At 36.4% G+C, this 21,810-nt stretch overlaps 2 protein-coding genes across 5 annotated transcripts in view; both read right to left on the bottom strand.

Moving 5' to 3' along the window:
• Positions 1-586: 586 nt before the first annotated feature.
• LOC107596076 (oxysterol-binding protein-related protein 11-like) lies at positions 587-13,231 on the bottom strand. Of its 4 annotated transcripts, XM_016286690.1 has the most exons (14): positions 13,030-13,231; positions 12,793-12,957; positions 12,262-12,330; positions 11,938-12,113; positions 11,650-11,729; positions 10,828-11,034; positions 10,509-10,707; positions 7,884-8,026; positions 5,369-5,509; positions 4,625-5,078; positions 4,355-4,541; positions 3,075-3,257; positions 2,582-2,735; positions 587-1,485 (listed from the first exon to the last, which is right to left on the bottom strand). In XM_016286690.1, exons 2-14 carry the CDS (start codon positions 12,870-12,872, stop codon positions 1,402-1,404), a joined length of 2,157 nt encoding a protein of 718 aa, XP_016142176.1. In that variant the 5' UTR covers positions 12,873-12,957; positions 13,030-13,231; the 3' UTR covers positions 587-1,401. The 4 variants fall into 4 exon arrangements, with proteins under 4 accessions (XP_016142176.1, XP_016142175.1, XP_016142177.1 ...); XM_016286689.1 differs by having other exon boundaries at positions 12,793-13,231; XM_016286691.1 differs by having other exon boundaries at positions 10,828-11,016; positions 12,793-13,231.
• Positions 13,232-16,506: 3,275 nt separating this feature from the next.
• Positions 16,507-21,810, bottom strand: part of LOC107596075 (leishmanolysin-like peptidase) — a 12,255-nt gene continuing 6,951 nt past the window's right edge. Inside the window, exons 12-17 of the mRNA XM_016286688.1 lie at positions 19,591-19,701; positions 19,068-19,200; positions 18,688-18,847; positions 18,408-18,538; positions 18,086-18,296; positions 16,507-17,457 (exon numbers count right to left, since the gene is read on the bottom strand). Of these exons, the coding sequence (XP_016142174.1) occupies positions 17,357-17,457; positions 18,086-18,296; positions 18,408-18,538; positions 18,688-18,847; positions 19,068-19,200; positions 19,591-19,701 (847 nt within the window). The 3' untranslated portion in view covers positions 16,507-17,356. The remainder of the gene's footprint in view (positions 17,458-18,085; positions 18,297-18,407; positions 18,539-18,687; positions 18,848-19,067; positions 19,201-19,590; positions 19,702-21,810) is intronic.

The raw sequence follows: 21,810 nt of genomic DNA, 5'->3' as shown, positions 1-21,810 counted from the left end.
CAGTTATTAGCTTAAATTTCAGTCTGTTATTCAGACTGAAATTTCAAAACATTGCATGACTTTAGAAGACTTGTAATGTAGCTCACAAGTTATATGGACAACATAGAACAACATGAGGGTAAGTCAACTAAAATGTTCATTTTTGGGTAATTTACCCCTGTAAAAATCAATGTTATCAATGTCAATCGAGGTAGAATCAAAGTGGAATGTAGCAGTCCGAAGTCATAAAATTACTAAACCTAACCCTAACCGATCAGAACTTTTGACAGAGCTTACTGTATCTCCAATAATACCGTCTAATCGGATTGCATTTACACATATTACTGTGCATATATATAGAAGATTATAAAGCTAGCTCTTTTCTAGGTTTAAACTGTTAAAGTGCTCAACATAAGCATTAAAAGGATAGTTCACCCAAAAATGAAAATTCAGTTACATTTATTCACCCTTATGTCATTATAAACCTGTATATCCTACAGTGTGGACCACATTGACTTTCATTGTAAGAACAAAAAAACATATATTTAAAAATGATCTTTGTGTTCCACAGAAGAAAGTAATTCCTATAGATTTTAAATGGCATGAGGGTGATGACAGAATTTTTTTTGGGGGGGGGGGTTGAATATCCCTTTAAAATCTCTCTGAAACTAAAGCCAATGTAATTGTTCACTGAACATCAAGCAGAAACAGAAGAGCAGGCCTCAACCCAAACACTTCCATCTGGCCCAGATTTTGTGTATAGCGCCTGCAAGCTTCATCTACCAGTGCGAGAACGAGAAAAAGACCGCATAATACGAAAGCCAAGCCAACGGTTTCGCTCTCCTCAGGACTCCAGCTGCGTCTGGCTAAGCAATAACAACGTGCATCTCACCAGTTCTCAACGCAGCTAGCTGCCTGTCCTTTTGAACCCCACCTTCTTGAATGAGCTCCCCTAATTCTGCATTTCATATGATACCATATAAATCATGATAAGTCAGTACGATTTTAAAAGAATCAGACAACTTTGACTGTACCGTGGTCAACACCACAGTATGGTTAGATTAAGAAGTTCACCTCAAACACAATCCCACGTTAAGAACTGTCACACTGTACTCAGCCCTCGTTACATACGACACTCGTTAAGGCAACATCAACAAACAATATCTGTGTGCAGATTGAAGAAATCACTCACGGTGTAGTTCTACAAAAATCTTACCACCGAGGGATGCAAAATATGAACATCAGAGTGCAAACCCGCAAGTCCACAAAGCGTGTTACAAACACTCAAACTGAAGATATGTTTCAGGAATCATACAAAGGAGAGTGTATGTCTTCATCAGTGAGAGAGGGAACACCGGAGCAGAGGTTTACTGCAGCAGGATGCTGTACAATGCCTGGACTCGGGTCTTAAAAGGTCAGAGGTTATGGGTTTTCTGGAGGGGAGACTGGGGAAGAGCTATGAGCCGCCGTTTTCCACAGTGGTTGGTAATACGCCCAGCCTTCACCCTAGAAAAAGACAAAAAAAATTGAGAACTTAAAAAATATAATACCAAAGATTATCCAATTAAGTGGGCCAAACCAGAAGTTAGCATTACCATAATCCCCTCGATAAAAAGGCAATAGGATTTTTTACATATGCTTTTGAATTACTGCAGAAGATAAGTGAGAAGATCTGTGACCAACAAGAGTTTTGATTCTCATACGTTGTGTTTGGCAAGATAGTCTCTACAAATGAATACTACTGTTTTGAAGCCTAAATATAATTGGCAGAAGTAAAAAGCTACACCACGGTCAGATGACTTCAACTTCACCATGACTAAGCTTCTGACAACTCTTTCAATCTTGATTTAAAATCTAATAGTTGGAAAAGTTGAGTTAGAATAGTTTGCAAGAGCGTGGTAACAAACACAACGCAGACTACAGAGGGTAGAGGAGTTCTCCTGATAAAAGTGATGACATTTAATGATCCTGACAACCTCTGTAGTCACTTTTAAGCAAACTGCCTGTTTCAAGACACATAATAACCTAAAAAAAAAATCACTTGTGTATTTTATGTTGTAGAATAAAGTGTGAAAATATCTCAAGCTTCCATTAACCTCTGACCTTATTTCAGGCATTTAATTAAAAACCCATAAAAATAAAAAAAACAGACTGACTACAGGACAATGGACCGAAAGTGCTTGTTTCTGAGTTTTAAGACTCTTAAGACTCCTTTCTGCAGCTCTCCACTCAAGCTTCACCTTAACACTCAGCATTTGAAGCTAATGTCACCTGTTACCCATTTCCAAGTGAAACGGTGCATTCACTGAGACAAAATGCACCATGGAACTTCATTTTAATAGTGCAAAATGGGGGTGTGGGAGTTGTTGAAAAGTACAAGAATCTGTCACATTTCAAGGACAAAAATGTATTTTATTTATAAAAACATTAGCTGGAAAAAAAACACAAACAGAAGAAAAAAAGCAATCCTTAACCAGAGGTTAACTACAATAACAGTACATCCACAGTATCTTCTACTATATATATATATATATATATATATATACACACAAATATAAATTAGTATATGATTTAAAAAAATAAGACGCAGATGTGTTCTTACTTTGCGCTCAAAGTATTTGGTCCTCCATGCTGTCTGTGTCTCTGCGCGATGCCTCTCCTCTTTCCTCTGCCTTTCCTCCAGGAAACGCTTCTGTTCCGTGGCTTTATCCATATCCCTTTCCTTCAGAGACTCCGTCACATGCTGCCACAGTCGCCTGCAGGGAGAGGAGTCACATGCTAAAGATGGAGCTTTCGGACCGCTTTCAGTAAATGCCTCTGAATCCACAGATAACAAGACAGCTATGGTTTTCACTTATAGGAATAGTTCACAAAAAAAAAAAATTATTGCATTTCCTCACCCTCATTTTGTTCCAAACCCATATAACTTTCTTTCTCAGTCCTTCACAATATAATGTTTGAAACTATTTGTTTAAATGGCTTGTTTTCAGAATTAATTGTGTAGTTTAATTAATTGTGTGTACAATCGTGTGGTTTGAATATGATAAACAATACAATAATTTTTATTTTTGCATAAACTGATTGGCTGGTGTTACCTAGATTCATAGGGTCCTTGCAGCTCATTGGGCCGTACTCTTTTTCTGGTGACTGGGAGTTTGGTAACGTCTAGGACACGTGTCTCCCCGCTGGTGTAGTTAAACTCCAGCACGCCGTTCCACTCACCCTGTACTCGGCACACCACGGAGTTGGTGGGGTTGTGTTTGACCTCCGCATTCACTCTGAGGAACAAAGCACAGGTTTTTGTTACAGTCCACTGGCTCAGCTTTCTGATTAAAGTGCTCATATCATGATCTTTAAAAGTCGACATAAAAATGAAAATTCCCCCCATTTATTTTTCTAAATGCATGTTGCTGATTCTAAGTCCCCGCCCTACTTTTTTTTTTTGATAATCTGTTTTGGATGTACAAGTGATACTGTCACTTGTAGAACTCCTCAACAATCCAAAAAGACCATTTACTGATACTAAGGCTGTCCAAATACTTTTTCAGCCAGTTGCACTTGTCACCTTCATTTGTATAGAATCCCTCATCATTTCAGTCTGATCTTTGCTGGATTGTTTTGTGAACCTGTCACAATGTAATGGAGCAGTGCAAACTAGGACCCCACAGCAAACCCACACTGAAGACACAGCACCAAAAAAAATAGCCAGTTTAATTCTAGGGGTCAAAAAGAAGTTGGGAAATTATTACAGATAAATAAAGTTTGGCTTAAATTTTTCTTATTGAATATAGGGTTTGTTCGCTTTTCTGAACTACATATAATCTGGACATACAAGTCTGGGGTCAGTAAGATTTTTTTGTGTATATGCAAGTTGTCTCTTATGCTCACCTAGGCTGCATTTATTTGTTCAAAAATACAGTAAAAAAAACATAATATTGGGAAATACTGGGACAATTTAAAATGTTTCTTATGTGAATATATTTTAAAAAGTTATTTAATCTTGTGCTGGCAAAGCTGAATTTTTAGCAGACATTACTCCAGTCTTCAGTGTCACATGATCCTTCAGAAATCATTCTAATGTGCCGATTTGGTGCTTAAGAAATATTTCTTATTATTATCAGTGTTGAAAAAAGTTGTGCAGCTTAACATTTTTGTGGAAACCAAGATACATTTTTTAGTTCAAGTTCAAAAGAACAGCATTTATTTGAAATGAAAATCTTTTGTAACATTATAACCATGTTTGCAGTCACTTTTGATCAATTTAATGCATTCTTATAACGGTAGTGTATACTAATTAACAGTTCTTTAGGGCTGCTGTATAAACTTACATTGAAAACACTATACTGAAAATGGAGTCAAGTAATGTGATCCTGACCTGTGCAGCTTGCCCCCATAGAAAGGCTTTGTCTGGAAGGTGATGATTGCAGAGTAGCCTGTCGTGGTGCAGTTGACATTGACCTTTCCTCCCAGTTCCACCCAGGGCACAGTGAGGATAGAGCGGGCATAAGCAGAGGGCAGACTGAAGGTGTATTCTTCACCGTGCTCCAATAGGTGTAGATAACCTGCGATCACAGGAATTAACATTTCTAATGATCAACATTGGAAATGTTAACGCAAAAGTGGGTGCGAGGCAGGCGAAACTCACCTTCTCCAATCATAGAGACGCCAATGGACATGCCCATGAACTTGCTCTTGGTCCACACATGCGTGTTGACACACATCTGTCTCTCCTGGCATTCTGCATAGAAGCCCGACACAGGTGGATGATGGGAAACCTGCTCAGCCACGAAGCGGACATTGTAGCAGTCTGACGCGCATGAGGTCCCTTCTTTCGAAACCGCTGTTGGAGGTGTCGTCGCCTTGGGTACTTTCCAAGAGCAGTGGAAGGTCTCTCCGATGATGGGGTTGTAGGGCTTCCTGGCAATGGCACCTTTGCGACCTTCGTGGAAGGAAGTGAGGTAATACTCCACAAATCGGACCATGCGGTCCATTGGGCTGGAGCCATCAGTGATGGCGACAAAAAGGTCCGGATGGGACATGAAGTCTGCATACATTTCTAACAGGGAGCGCTTCTCCAGAATGAAAGTAGGCAGGACCACCTACACGCCCATGTGAAACACTATATTAATTCATAATTAATCAATTGTACACTGAAAAATAAAATTGATGAAAGCATTAAAAACCATAAAACAAAGATTTCAGTATTTCTACTTCAAAATTTAATGTTCAATGCGCTACTTGACATTTCTTTTTTAATTATTTGTGCAATTTTTCAGCAATTTCTGAGTAAACATTTTTAAAGCCAATTTTTTTTAGTGTATAACATAATTAATTAAAAATGGTATAACTAGATGAAATGAGAGCCATTAATGAGATGGAGCTGATATACCCTAGTGAGGTCCATGCCCAGTTTGAGCTGAGAGAGGAGGTGCAGAATGATGCTGCGCTCCTCTTCGACAGCACCCAGTTCCTCCTCCTCGGCCGGAGCTGAATCATCTACCTCTTGTGTGGCATCAATCTCCTCCTGCTCCTGAAACCCACACCAAACTCCATGATTGCATCCTACTCAACCAGTAAAATCCTACAACCACAAGGACAAAACTAGCTTTTTTTTTTGGAGCCCCCAAAATCTCTACAGGGTTTCCACATCTTTTGACCAATGACCATTCCTGACCTTTTAATAACTTTATTACATTAGTGTTTTTTATTTTATTTTATAGAGGCAGAGGCTTAAATATGCAGTGGGGAAAAAAGCCAAAAAAGAAATAAAAAAAACCAGTGTTGTTATTGTTGACTACAACTATTAAAAATAATTTCCAATTAAAATAAAGCCCAAATAAAATAAAATATAAATAATAAACTAATAAAGAAAGTTTTCCTTGGCTACTAACTGAAATAAAAATAAATGAAAGTGGTGTAGAAATATTTTTTAAAAATGACCAAAACGCATAACATAAATTACTAAAATGTTAAATAAAATAAAAATTAAAACTGAAAATATAATAGAAAAAAAGCTAATGGCTGATTAAACATTTTAGAGCTTAAAAATAATATTTTCTATAGAAAATTTACATAATTTAAGATTGTAATGACTTCCATAACTTTCCAGGCCTGAAAATCATCATTTTAAAATTCCAAGGTATTATTACTAGGTGTTCCATTAACCATTTCTCCATGCTATTATATATCGTAGATATGGCTAGAGTTTCCCGTTTCACCATTAAATTTGTAAATCTGATCACTTAAATAATTAACAGCACACCTATTTCAACAGGCGGCACAATTTGAGGCATCATTTGTATGTGTGGGACAAGTTACAGTATGTTTTTGTTCATAATAGTGCTGCTTGCCTCAACAAACACCACTAATGGCACCTGCCAAAAACAGCTTTACATAATGTAGAATATTTATAGATTTTTCTGTATATGATTGTTTTTGCAACGTAAATCTATCTGTTATGCTGCCTGAAATGATGGATGATACAGTTATGTGAAGCAAAATATTATGCAAGAATATTCAGGGGAAAAAAAAAAACATACAGCATAGTAAACATTTAACACCACAGACAAGTTTACTTAGGTTAATAGGGAGCCCTGTCTACAGTCCAACATTCAGGAAGGCTCAGGTGTTTGTTTACGTGAAGGTAACTGAAGCAAAGGATTACTCTTGAGATTCACACCAGCATCTGCTATGAATACAATAATTAATGGTTGTGTTGCCGTGTCAAAATACAGAGGCAAAACATATATGGATAATTTAGACATTCAAAATGCATGAATGTCATTAATTTTATAACAAAATATCAAACCACATTTTTGTTGTTTTTTTATTGTAAACAAAGATGGCACACTTTAAGCCAAATAATTAAAAAAGAAGGTATTAAAATAGATCTTCTGTTGAAGACAAAGCACATGTTTCTTCAGAAATCATTCTAATTTGTGGATTTGCAGCTAAAGAAACAATTCTTCTTATTATCCTCAATGTTGAAAAAGTTTTGTTGCTTTTCAGGCTTGTTTGATTAATTTAAATTTCAAATGAACAGCATTTTAAATTGTACTGTAACAGAACATACTGTTACAGCACTAACTCAACCAATGGTGTGAGACCAGGGCGGCAATTTTTTGTGGCCTGACCAATGGCAGACAAGCTTTAAGGCAGTGAACTACACCTGTAATTATGCTACTAGGACACTTGTTTGAACTTGAGGAGAACTGACTTGGAACCAGCTGTTTAGATTACAATAACCTATATTACACTATACCATAACCACAAAAAACACTAGCGCCGTTAGTTCTGAGAAAATCATAATTTGTTTGCAGATGCCACATGATTTGATATTGTATCTAATGCAACGACATTCACACATACTTAAGTGCATTCAAATACTTTTTTGAGACATTTAGGCATGGTTTCACAGAGAGGGCTTAGGTTAAGCCAGGATTAGACCACAGTTCAATTAGGACATTTAAGTATATTTTATAAATGTGCCTTACGAAAAATATTACTGGTGTGCATCTTGAGACCAAACAGTTTTTTTTCAGTTAAAACAGCCCAGACATGCATTTTAGTTTGCAACTAGGCTTTAGCCTTGTCTGTGAAACCGGGGATAAATTATTATAAACATAATTAAAAATATGCCTAATCTAAGACAAGCTCAGATTCTCAGAAATGTTCCACACTTTATTGGACAACCAATTTGTCAGTGACCAAGACTCACACTTTTTGACCATTGACTTTTCAAGTCATGTGTAATCATTCAATAAGGACTTTTAAAGATGACTCAAACTCAGATTTGTTTGCTCAGCATGGTTTCTTTGCAAATCATTTAGACCCATTTGTAAAATGATTGACTGATAACACAGTTTGCAAGAATGATAAAAAAAAAGTTTAGACACAAATCTTACCCTAGCAATATCACAGCAGTCCATTTCTAAAGGTTCCAGAACAGTTCCCTCTGTTTTACCATCATCTCTGGTGATGCTGGGTAGCGCGCCTCCATTCTTCAGGATGTCAGGAAGTTTTGGTTCCAGCCACTCGAGGACAGGGCCTACAGGGCACACAAAACGTGGCTCAGAGGTGCTCATATCACCGGCCCACCAGCGCGATGCCCACAACCCAACAGCAGCTTCTAATGCCACAGGAATTCTGGGTGTTTAGCGCTCTGACAACTGACACAGAGCTCTCAGTGGAAACCTGAGCCCAGGGTCTCACAGTCTGCACGGAGCCCTGCCCATTGTTGACTTGTTTGCTTATTGGCTCGGTAGACAAATCTGGAGGTTTTTGTTTTGTTCCAGTCGTTAGGAAGTTCACAAGCTGGATCACTACTTTTTACAGTAGAAATGCAGGTGATCCTGGAACTGTGAGATGTTTACATATTGGTTCTTTTCAGTCAGAGAGTAATAAAATATGTATGCTTCATGAATGGGTTGCATTAAAGTCGCTTGACAACTAGAAGGCTTCAGTTTTGCAAAACACCAAGGGTTTTTTGGCCAGAAGAGTCCCCAAACATGCAAATCTGACAGGAGACATTTTTATCCAAGAACTGACAATGGTATGGTAATACAATTCGGTAAGTCTGTCAACCGCCGCGCTTGAGTGACGCCAGCAGAGCTCTGGTTACCTGCAGAAGTCTATCAGTGGTGGATACAGTTCCTCATTAATTATAAAACAATATTCCACTCCCTGAGCAGGGCTCTAGGTCAGAAATTCTACAGGAACAAACATGACCCGAGATTATAAGATTTGTGACCACAAACTCTTGTGGTTTTTCTATAATTAACTACCATTTTTCTGTTCAGCTATTGGTTATCTTGGTACACCCAGACACTGTGACGTGAGCAGAAAGACTTGTGACGTTGTGTATTTTGATCGTATTGCATTGACCTGGATTACACATAAGGATCAGTGAGTCGCAGTGAATATGTGATTTAAGGTATTCAATAACTGTCTGATAGCAGATTTGCTGAAAGAGAGTATGGGGGTCTGTAACTCAAAGCAATTAGATTTATTTTTTGGATTGCATTTCAGCAACTAATAGATGACTGTTACACAAATTCTACACTATGATGGTATTCAACAAAAAGGGATTTTACTTGCTCTTTTTTTTTTTTTACTTGAATCATGACATTGCTTTTGTACTTTCAAACATTTCAATGCTAAAAATATGAATACATTTAAATACATGACTAGTAAGTAATAGACTGTTATATCAACAAGGACAGTATTTCCTAAAAGCACCGTAAGCCTATGGCACCAATGGGCTCTATGATCTTGACGTTTTTGAGGAATGTAGTCATAAACAATTAATCAGTGAATATTTATGTGATAACTGTGCCAATAAAACTGGGTAAAATCAACAGTACTGCAAAGTGAAACTGCACATTTTCTGTAGTTTAATTTGTTAGTAATAAATTATACAATATCAGCATTCTAACAGCCACCCTGCTCTCCAGACAGCGATATATCACACCAATGTTTATGTTTACACATCAACAATGCTTATTTGGTATTCAGAAACTTGGCAGAATCCAGTCATTGAAAGGCAAATAAAGAGGTCAGACAGATACAGTAATATTATTCCTAAATGCCAAAAAACTAACAATAAGAGTAAATATGGGAAAGTGTGCTAAACCTTGTGCTGTTTCTGACTGTGTGCAGCACCAGCAGCTCTGCATATCCTTCCAAAATACCTAATATTAAACACAAGTGCCTGCAGTCGTTTCACAATGTAATTTAGGCTTTACAAAGTGTTTGTTATTGAAGGATGGGAGAGTTGCACTACAATGGAAAAGTCCTGCAGCTTGTGAGTAATGCCTCCCATTTCGCTAATGTAACTGCATCGTCAGTGAACTAAAGCACTCTTTTCAAATGTGAAGATGATGTTTACATAAATTCTTAAAGGCACAGCAAATAAGAGCCCATTTAATCCTAAAGGAGAGGGTGGAAAATGGTCATGTAAAGCTAAATTATGACTGTTAAAAACACTTACTATTCTAATATAAGCAGACCTTAATGTATGCCTCAAAAAAAAATGCTGCTAATTTTGTGCTAAAATCTTGACCAAGAAAAGCAGCGAGGAATACAAGAAAAGTCTCTTGCTGTATGTCACATAGGAGCAGCATCGATCAATAATTTCTGTGATGGAAGCTGTGCTTATAAATAACCCTCTTGCTGTCTTTTACTGGAAGAGAAATGCTTTCACTTAACATCTAGTACTGCAGTAGCAAGAGAAAAAGTATAAAGCAAAGTCAGGTCTAATATTAGAAGAGCCAGACAGAGGAAAAACTGCCAGATGTCTAGCATTATGAACCTCATTTCACATTTTTTTAAAATATTTGTTATCGTTTTTCCCTGATGTCCATTCAGTCACAGTTTAGTTTTTCCATTATTCAATTTCCCCTGGGCATGTACACAAGTAATGCATTTGTGACGTGGAAATGAAGAGATATAAACACATCTACTGCTACAGTCAACAAAATGAAGAAAGCCATAAGGATCAACACACAGATATAAAAAAATAAAACACTCACCACCAAGAGGAGTTTTCTGCCGAGACACTTGTTGGAGCTGCAGGATGTGCAGGCAGTCGCTGAGGCAGGTCATGGTAGCCAAAGAGGTGGCTTTCAGCAGCAGCAAGTCTTGGTCCAAGGGAGAGGGTCCCTGGGAGGAGGGCAGACCCTCAATACTCTGGATCAGATCTCTGTGCTGGCCCTGAGCCTGGCTCATCATCTAGAGGAGGAGTATTTGTTGGTTAATGAACGTCCTACACCTCAAAACTTCAGATCAGATGCTTGTGAAGTTCCAAAGAGACTGCGCAATTGGGCCTTTAAAAGCATCACTCAGTCTCACCTCTCTGGCCTCCAGCAAGTGATCAGGCAGCAGCGACTTTCTGCTGGAGTAAAGAGATGAGCTGCGCTGCAGCTGGGACAGGCCCAACAGGGCGTTTGAGTTCTGGTTGACCCTGTGTTGAGATCCTGGAGAGCTGCCACTGCCCTGAGATGCCATGGAGTGACTGCGAGTCTGAAGTGGTGGGTTTGTCTGTGGGATTACGGATAACTGTTGAAAGAATTAGATCACCCAGAAATGACAATTTCATCATTTACCGCATTTTGATCCAAATCTGTATTTCCAAGGAACACTAAAGGAGATTTTAATGCTAGAAAGCTGGTGATGATTTTGACATTGAAGCTCCAAGAAGGTCAAATAAAAGTAGTCATTATAATTTATGCACTATAATCAAAGTCTTCTGAGGTTTTGTGTGAGAAGCTGACCCGAAATATACCTCATTACTGACTGATTATCGTTCCCTGAGCTGCATCTCATTCAGTCACATAAAGTCAAATATGCTGTGCAAAGTCACATCATACCAGTTTGCTTGTTTGATTTTTAACACCATTTCAGTTTCTTTGGCTATCAACATAGCAAAAACTATACTTGCTAGCAAAATACCAGACTTGATGTCAATGATGCCAAATGGCATTGGTTCTCGAAAGAACGTTGGTTAAATTGATCAGTTTTGAATGATATGATGGTGAATAAATGATGACAAAATTTTAAACTCTGAATTATCTATTTGTAATTTAACAGATTGTCTGTCTCTTCCTGTAACTTAAGTCACTGAGCAGTACGGTTTAGTTAATAGTATTACAGGAGTCTGGATGTAAGTCTCACTTTGCCCAGCGCCTCCGTGTGGTGCTGCGCACAGATCTGCAGTCGGCTGACCCAGTGCTGTCGCTCCTTTGCATCTGAGGCTGAAGTTACGCAAACAGGTAATGAAAAATACTTAAATATAAATTATAATATTGGGATAATAATAATAATAATAATAATATTTCAGATTTTTTTTATATGGGATATGCGATATGGTTAAGAGAGCAGAATATAAATAAAAGGAAGTGAAACCATCTAAGATTGAAAAAAGTAGCAAAAAAGAAAGAGTGAAAGAGATCATGTGACAACCTCTAAGTTTGTATTGCTCTCCGCTGATGGCATTGACAGTGAACGTGTGTGAATCTTCATCGCTGGGGGAAATCACCGCACCAGCTAATGGCAGCGAGCCCCTGGGCCTCTGATTCCTGGACTGCTCATTCACAAAATATTCCAGCAGTCCTGCCTCATTGTTGAGCACAAAATATCTATAACGCAGAAAACATAACAGTTTAGGAGTTTATGAAATATTTTAGCTATTGCATTTTACTTGCAGAATTTTTCAGATTTTCCCCGTAATCAGCACAGATTCCATTTGGCCCGGTTCATATCAAATAATAGATACTTTAGACTCACCGATACTGCCATCCAGTCACAAGATTGGTGTACTTCATCAAATACCCATCCACCTTTTCCATCAGATCACTTCAGTTGATAAAAAGAAAAACATCATGTTGTCAAAGACAAAGTATTAGTGTGTGCAAGATATTCATACCATTACCTAAAAAAATGATAGCACCAAATATCAACCAAACATTGTATAATATACACAACCATTCGCAGGATTCTGGGAGATCAATAACTATTTAACTGTACCAGATGATGGTCTATCGTTTATATGTATATATAACGAAAGTGAAAAGAGTATTGAGGCTGTCATTCTGCCTAAAATCTAACTTTGAGATGAATGGTAGAAAGAAAATCATACGGGTTGGGACGACACGACAGAAATATCAGTATCATGCGTTTACTCCGGAAATGGGATATTATACAACCTCACCTTCGAATTAAAAAGTAGCTTTTGCGGTTTAATGTCGAGCAGTTAACATGTTTCATAATTAAATACTGTTTGTTTGTTTGTAAAGGAGATATTATTGTGTGAAGTACCTGTATTGCCAGGATTTGGAGCCCGTCCTGCAGGAACTCTGTGAGCCGCCGTGATGCTCCAGCACGGCTTCAGTCTGCATGATCGGATCCTTCCTATGATATACAACTCCGCTATCACTTCACCTGCCGCGCTAAACACCGACCCGCCGAGTTCATATGGCGGACCTAAAGTCAGAATGATTTGTTATGGCCGCTGCTTTAATCATCGCACTGGTTTAATGCTGTGAACTACAGAACCTCTGGCATGTTTATGTCTCGTGCAGCCATGACAGAGCGTGAAGTCTGAAGTCATTCGCGATCCGCATCATGTGACAGGAGGCAGTCTAAAACATTCATTAAACCGCACAAACAGAATTATTAGGTTATATTTATTTTATGCATAGCATATTGATCATATCAATATAGTTTTCTAGAATGACATTTTTAGTGTTATTTTACTTCCGATCCGCCACATAATCCACCTTTCAAATTAAAAGTCTTAGGTGGCGACCAGACGGAAGCGCGCTAGCTGAGCTCTCGTTTTGATTGGCCAGATGACGTTCAACGTCAATTTATGGTGAAATGTCGATTTCTAAATAACTTTTTTTTTTTTTTTACCTGTATTATTATTTATATTATGCTGTATATTTTCTATTTCTTTGTTGAAGTTTATATTTGTTCAGTACATTTATGTTATATGTTGGAAACCAATAAAAAATAAAAATAAAATAATAATATATATATATATATATATATATATATATATATATAACATTCAAATTACAAAGTACAAATATTCCATGTAGTTTCTCAATTCTAAAAATATATGCATGATAATCATAAAATAAGTAAAATGCACATGGCACACTGTCTTCTTCTCATATGCATATGCAAATTTTGAAAACGTACAATTTTTTTATTGTCAGCAAACCTAAAACAAATACGGTGTATTTTTTTTTTACGCCGTTTAACTTTTGACATCGAGATAATGTCCTTTTTTTCCATTTCTTTTTATTTTATAATCATAATTATGCCTTGGATTTGATCACTTTCAAATGTTGACTTAAAGGTACAATAAAAAAAAAATTTCTTTGTCATAATTAATTTTATTGGGAAAATAAACAACTGTTAACAATGTAAAACATGTCTCAACAGGAGGACTGTTAACATATCTTTTAATTGTGTATTATTAAAAGAGAGCACTAATGTACCATACACAATACAAAACATGGGGGGAAAATAATGAGAGATTATGTGGAAGATTTTTAGTTCTGCATAGACTTGTTTTTGGTCTTACAACAGTCTCATGGCTTGGCATTTTCAATTCATTTCTGTTTATCTTCATACTGGCTAATAGGTTGTTATTCTCTTCTATGGTCATTTATATGCATTTTTTACTTGTTGTAGAATCCAATGTTTATCAAAAGACAATGGTTTGTCTGATTCCACACATTATTATTATTATTATTATATTTTTCCAACCAAAACATTTAGAAATTATTTATTAAATTAATTAGTAGATAAATAAAATAAGACAAATAAAGAAAACGGCATACAAAGACATATCTAATGAAATGTATGGTCTTGAGTACAAGTAGAGTCTACATTTGAACATTGGGACATAGTAAAATTAAAAAAAAGAACATAACACGTTTCTTCTGTTAAACTGACAATTTCATTAGAATGTAAAACATGCTGTAGTTTTCCAGGATGATCTCAATTGAAATGGTGCAAGACTCACTTAGAGAAACTCAAATATAAGTATTGTTACAATTTACAAAAGAATTACTATTTATGCAGCAATAATACAAATGAATTATGAACATGTCCTATTTTGATATATAACTGTAACACAGTCCTTTAAGCCGAATGAAATGTAAATAACAGAAAAAACATAATTCAATAAAATAACTTCTTTGTAAATGTTCCAATGCTACTAAGCCTCAAAGCTCGAAGTGATTACAATTTTCAAGAAAAGGGTCTCCTATATGAGCATAGCACAAAGGCTTGCTTTCAATCTAAGAAAATTATGGTCAGACATACTGTTAAAACTATATGCTCATACTGTCCTTGAGTGAATACCATGAAAGGAAAGGCATTTCAGTTGAGGTTTGATTGAGAGAACAAAACTCCTTCAGTTGCAATGAGCCCCTAAACTGTAAGGCTCAGTCAGACCAACATTTCAGAACATAAACTACAACTATACATACAGTAAATATGAATTCATACCATAATCCCACCATATTTTAGAGTTTCACTATGAAATCTGGAATCTCATTTACTCCATATTTCACACAATTAGGCTCTTCATCGACATTGCAGAGATCAGTATTACACCAGAAACATGTATATATTTATACAACATATTCCATATGCAAAGGCTCTAAAATAGTGTTGTATTTAAAGCTGCCATGTTTGTCTCTCAGCACTGTCAAAACTCGATTAACACTGTCCTAAAATGAAAGCATTGTATTACCTAACAAAAAGAAGTCAAATATTATAATACTAAAAAGTTTCATAATGGCAAAAGGTTCAAATCGTATGAACTATTTCATCTTGTAACTAAATACACTGATTCACAACAGCATCCTCAATAAATATGATAAGATAAAAAAGAACAAGATACCAGATAATTACATAAAAGACAACTTCATTAGTCCTCTAACACATAAACAGTAACAATCTAGTCTCTAAACTATCACATATACAGTGCAACGCCTCGGTATTTGTTCCCAGTTTCATTTTTAAAATAATGGCTACATTCTGAATGCATTAACAAAGCAAGTTACAACGTGACTGCATTAGGAAAATAATCAACACCTGCTTTCATGTATGTGCACATTCACTCAGCCCACATTTTAAAAAGTAAAAGTTTTGTAATGGAATATCTGTGTTAGATAACTGTTTTTTAAAAAAGGGTCAGTTAAAAGAGCCCTACTAATGGCACCTTGCTAACGTAGTGAATTGACACCATGACAAATTTTATATTAGCATTTTAAAAAAAAAAGATGCATACTTCTCAGTGAAGACAAACTAATGAACATGCTAATGTCATCTGATCTCATAAAAAGGTCTATAAAAAGCACTTTTCTCAAGGGCTTTTAGTGAGTTGATTGTTATAAGACAACAAAGTCTATAAAGATCTGCAGCCATGGTAGGACAGCCCTTTAGGACCAAAATCTGGCAACACATTTTAAGGTAAACAGAATCAGTACAGTATGTTTGTATGTCAAATAACTAAATCGTGTACAACGAGGTCCACAAGTCTGAGACCACTAATGAAAATGCAGTATTTAATTTAGTACAAAATGTATTACAAATTATATAATATCGACATAACTTAATTTGTGTGAAAATTTCAATTACAAATGAAAATACATTTCTGAATTTCTTAGTATTTGATTCGTCATATGATCCAGCACTCAAGCCAGGCTTATAATAGTTAACTAAAATCATAAAGAAAACCTTTGTTACTTGAAATAAAATAAAGCGGAAAGGTATTTATTTCAGTTAGTTGCCAAGGCAACATTTCTCATTTTTCATTTATTTAAACTTAGTTTAATTTGAAAAAAATTAATAAAACAGAAAATTACTAAAAACAATATAGACATTTAAAAATAATTCCAAAAATAAATAAAAATGATAAATTCACAGCAAAATGACAAAAACTTTCAAATTAAAATGAAAACAAAATACTAAAATAAAAACTAATTGTGTAAACTTATGTTCTCCAGCATGATTTGAGAACAATACAAAGAGCATCCTGTGCTTCAACGGAAGCAAGAACATCTGACTGTCAGTACAAAAAGACACATGATCAATGTCAACTTTGGATTAGAGACCTAGAAATTTTTTTCTTCATTTACATCATATTTTTCCTTTTTTTGAAATATCTCAAAATCCCAAAGTGTTCTATTTACCTGTAAATTTAAACAAATCCCAGATCTTCAATGTAATCCCAGACTTCTGGACCCAACTGTACATTAATAAATTCAATGATTAAAGCCTTTCTGAAGTATTTATCTTGTACAACAGCAACATTAAAATTTCTGAAAAAAAAACAATTCAAATTCAGCACTTGCATGGACCCTAACAGAGATCTCTCCTGCACTTCTCCATGCAAAATCACAAGCATCGTCAGTCACATGACCTGATATACGCTGATCAAAACATTGCCAGAAAGTTAATTTCACGAAACAACAGAGAAGCACCATGAGCAGAACACCAGAGAGAATATCTCTCATCATTCTGAACCAGATGCCTATTTCAAGTCCCAAAATGCTACAGGTCCATCAGAGAGACAAAGAGGACATTAATTAGCACCTGCATAACCATAACTTGCATGACTATGGCTTCACATAAGATCTACAGCTCGCTGGCACCTGACAGCCAGGCAAGGAGGAGTGCAATCAATGGCTTTTCAATCCCATCTACAGTCCACACCTCCACATAGAGAGAAGAGTTATCAGATCACAGGCTACACTACGGAAGTGACCGCTGTTTTGCTGTCCACAGCAGCTAAATCTCAAGGGAAGCCTGTAGCATATCAAGGCATCCATATTCACCCAATCAACTGGGAACAAATTCAGTCCCTGCCACAGAGGAGGAAGCCGATCAGCAGTGGAGTAAGAGTTAACAGGAGCTGCCATAAGTTCCCCACCAAACAAGAAGATCTGGAACAAGGATCTGAGAGAAGAAAATAATTATTATGAACTATTAATTAATTTATTTTTGCAAACAAACATATTTTACTTTATTTGAACCTTGTACCTAGCTTGCCTTATGTATATGGAAAACTTTGTTTTTCTTGCTACATCTTACACATTCAATGTTTATACATTTTATTTCAGACAGACAAAATTGGTGGCTTTTTTTTTCCCAGAGTTGACAGCTTCACTCATTTTTTTAAAATACTAATATTTTAATCAATTTTAATACATTTACATTTCAATATTTTAAATGTAATACATTTATTCTTTTTTTTAATAAATTTTATAATCACTTTTAATTGCCATTGTGTTTGAAATTTGCAATATAAATAAACTTGCCTTGCCAATTAATAATACTTATTTTTATTTAATATCAATTTTTATTTATCAATGATTATTCATTTACTACATTATTCATACATATTTGATATGCATTATAAATAATAATAATTATTATTATTTAATATGTATAAAGTAAATTTTAATGTAAAAAGTATATATATATATATACAATTTATTATATTAATAATAACACCAAAAACCAACCACTCATGGTATAGTCTTACAGCCATAAACGTGGTGATGCGTGTCAGACAGTAACTCACCTAAGCGGGCACTTTTGGTGGTGTTTAGAGGGGGGATCTCATGAGGGAGGCGGCAGTCGCTGCAGAAGTCAGAGCAGGTTGGGCAGATGAGCTGGCCGCTGTAGACCCATCCATTCATCCGTATGCTCACACTGATCACCTGACCAGTACGAACACATGGATAGGAATCATTCTGCACCCAGACCAACAACCCTTGTGCTGTACAAGACACCTGCAACACAAATCACAGTTTCAGTACACTTATATGTTGTGGTGGTACATAATAGACACACTTCGGCAGCGACTGTCCCATCTCTCATGAGATCTACCATTACATTATTACCTTATAGCAACCACTGCCCCAGTCTGGGTAGGTCATTCTTTTGGTGCATTGCTCCATTACAAATGGTGACTTCTGGTAGAGGCACACTGATCCTGGGCCGTACTGTTCCACACCATAGTTTCTCCATGTGGCTAAAAAAGCAAAATCCCAAAAGTCTTGTGTTGTGGAATAGTAGAAGAGTTTACATGGAAAAGAATACTGGCAGGCACAAGAGGGAATAAGCAAACTCCTTCCATTCTGCTTCTAAATGAAGAAAGGATGTGAGTGAATGGCATCTCACCTGGCTGGTTCTCCTGTATTCCACAGTAAGAGCTGCGCTGGTATTCCCCACCCACATGCCAACTAAACTCCTGGCTAAAAGGACAGTAGTCTGCGATCTCGACAGCCCCTCCGTATGCTGGCAAATCTTCCTCAGGGACACCAGGAATATGGTCAAAGTACTACACGATGGAGAGGGTTTATTACATTCAAAATGATTTAATTAACCTTCTATAAAGGCAGTCATCTTGTATTTATCTGTAAACAACAAGTCAAATTTATTTGTATAGTGCTTTTCAAAATACAGTGTTTCAAAGAAGAAAATCATGATGTTACTGTTCAATCTTAATGTGGTAACTGCAGATTTAGGATTGAGTGAAAATGCAATTCTGCTGATCTTACCTGATACTCTACAGGAAGCGCATGAGGAAACTTCTGCAGGTTGCACACGGCCACTGCCAGCTGGTCCTGCCTGCAGGTGAGCTGCAGAGGTGCACTCCTCACAGAATCACAGTACGGGATCAGGGTTGGCCTCCTGTTTCAAACACACAAGGTAAACACTCATTAAGAACAGATGTCCAATCAATGACCCAAATCTTTACCAATATGCTGTACGTATATTTAAGACTATGAAACTGCAATTTCAAGAAACAATAAGATACTGGAATCAATCTGAAATAAAGAACTGCTACAAATGTACAACACACAATCTAATTTGTTTCTGTAGCACTAGCAACATAAGTCTGATTCCCAGGGAAAACTGATGAAATCTATAATTTTTATGCAATTGTATAACATTTTGGTAAAAGCATCTGCCAAAATGCATAAAAGTATGTTGTCCACTTAATACAAAAAAAAACAACAACAATAGATTTATTTGTGAGTGTACACAAAGTTTAAATGTATCTCATGTATCAAAGCTTACGTATGGCGATGTTGGTCTATCCAGAATTTACAGCTTTTCATCACAAAGTCACAACCCAAAAATCTTCCCCACTCCAGGTTCTCCGCCATACTATAATTTGCCCTGTACCACCTTAAAACAGAAAACAGCACAGAGAGGAGCCAATCATAATACAGTCTTACTGTTGAGAATTCTCATGGATCACATGACGTAGCCGATGATGGGAGGAGCTAGGTCTCCATAGGTGCACTGAATGATTGATTGGCTTCTTTTGTTTGGGGTGTGTGTTGCTGTGTTTAAAATGCCATAATATCATACTACTCTCACTATTTCTGCAGTATCCAGTATGCACACTGTGCATATTATGCAAATGTTCTGTATGCATGGAATACACGGATGACCTACTATATCTGCTAAATATAACTCAAGTACACTGAAATCAGTACAGAAGCTGTGTTTGGAATGGCATACTACCATACAACTCCTACTATATTGCAGTATGCATTGCATATGTATACTGTGAATAGTATGTGAATTTTCTGTATGCATGGAATTCCCAGATTACCTGCTACATTTGATGTATGCATCTGAGGATCACTGCATGGGATACTGTTTCCCACAATGCAACTCGCTCCACGTGACGTTTCATCTTCAAATGCATGAGTGAACTGGAGGCGGGGGATAGTAATTATAAATGTAACACTTGTATATGTATTATATACATGTTACTGTAAACTACAAACTATTGCTCTGTGTCTAAATATCGTTAGTAGGACATAGATTGTACCTTAATCTCTACGGCACGTTTCCGATCAAGTCAAATTAAGTCACCTTTATCTCTATAGCGCTTTATACAGTACAGATTGTTTCAAAGATACTAAATAATAATAGTAATATTGCAGTAATATAATATATAAATAACATATAATGTAAAAATAAAAATAATATTGAAATTATGCAAGAATTCAATTCTGCTGTAAAGCAGCTCTAAAAACAAACTGACTGTCCCTAAGTGCAAGTAGCCCAATTTGTTGGCAGAGGCAACTGTTTAAGACAGCTGTTTATCTGCAGAATCAGTGGCATAGCGAGTAAAATGTGAAGTAATTGACACGACTGACCCGTGTTCTAATACGCCTTGTGCCAAATTCGTTCTTCCCCTTTTCCCATCACATATTACATCAGAAAGGCATTTATTTTCAATAAAAAATAAAGGAAATATTTGAAAAGTGGAAATAAAACACCTCATTAATAATAAGAGTGTTATTGGGTATGGTTCGCGATAGGTGTAGGGAGGGCTTCATTGTCCCAGTAAGGCGGCATTCAATTTAATAATATTAATAAATATGATAATTTACGCTCAATATGTTATTACATATTGTTTTATAATGTACTACAGTATTGAAGTATAAATATCTGCCACCTGACTACTATTTACACTTAGCCTATTGCTAAAGAAAATACTGCCATTTTAGTGTAAACAAAATGTATGATTATTTGCACTTAGTGTAAATAGAATATATAGTTTTTTCCACTTAACGTAACTGTCAAAAAGAAAATAATTTGGCCTATCATTGTTCAGTTAAAGACAGCTCAGTGTTGATTCAGTTCTGTTCAATATATAAAGTTAATTAATTATGAAATGAGTTCAATTGGGCAATATAGCATTGTTTACTAGTATTGAACCCTTATTAACAAGCCTTTGTTAAAATAATGGTTAGCACATTTATTTGTAAGGTAACAGCCTCGACAGCTGTGCTAAATTAAGGTTTGTCAATGGACACCACTGTAGCATACTACTCTGAAATATTTTGTTGCTTATTGTATGCTGTTTCACACACTATTCTTAAAAAAATAGTAGGCAGTATACACTGTATACTGGGCAGTAGGCAGTAAGCAGTATGCCATTTCGAACACAGCCTTTATGTGTATGGGCGAGATATATCCAGCTGCAGACCAGCACCAGCAGTTTCAGAACCGCAGCCACAGAACCGGAAGTGAGGGGCGGAGTTATTGACAACGAGAGAGCACGGTGAGTAGTCTGTAATGGCGGAGATGGTGGACTCCAGATGGTTTGGATAACAGGCTATGCTTGTGAGGTATGTCTCAAATCTATCTATCTACACACATTAATAAGAAATATTAAAGTTACATTTTCCTTTAATATTCTGTAATGAAGGAGATCCCAGTAATCTCACAGAAGTTGTGAAATGGCTCCATTAAACAGACATCTGCTCAGGGGGC

This window comes from Sinocyclocheilus grahami, unplaced genomic scaffold (assembly GCF_001515645.1).
Source record: "Sinocyclocheilus grahami isolate Dianchi unplaced genomic scaffold, SAMN03320097.WGS_v1.1 scaffold214.1, whole genome shotgun sequence".
Taxonomy (NCBI): domain Eukaryota; kingdom Metazoa; phylum Chordata; class Actinopteri; order Cypriniformes; family Cyprinidae; genus Sinocyclocheilus; species Sinocyclocheilus grahami.
The sequence above is the reverse complement of the archived record's forward strand: the minus strand, read 5'-3'. Positions and strand labels throughout refer to the sequence as shown.

Bases quoted from the DNA above. Each gene is read 5' to 3' on its own strand.
- LOC107596076 (XM_016286689.1), bottom strand. From the start codon at position 12,872: ATGCAGACTGAAGCCGTGCTGGAGCATCACGGCGGCTCACAGAGTTCC. The intron at 11,730-11,937 runs GTTGTCACATGA...GCGTAACTTCAG, and splicing joins AGAGCAATACAAACTTAGAG to CCTCAGATGCAAAGGAGCGA. The intron at 11,035-11,649 runs GTGAGACTTACA...TTCTTTCAACAG, and splicing joins ACACGGAGGCGCTGGGCAAA to TTATCCGTAATCCCACAGAC.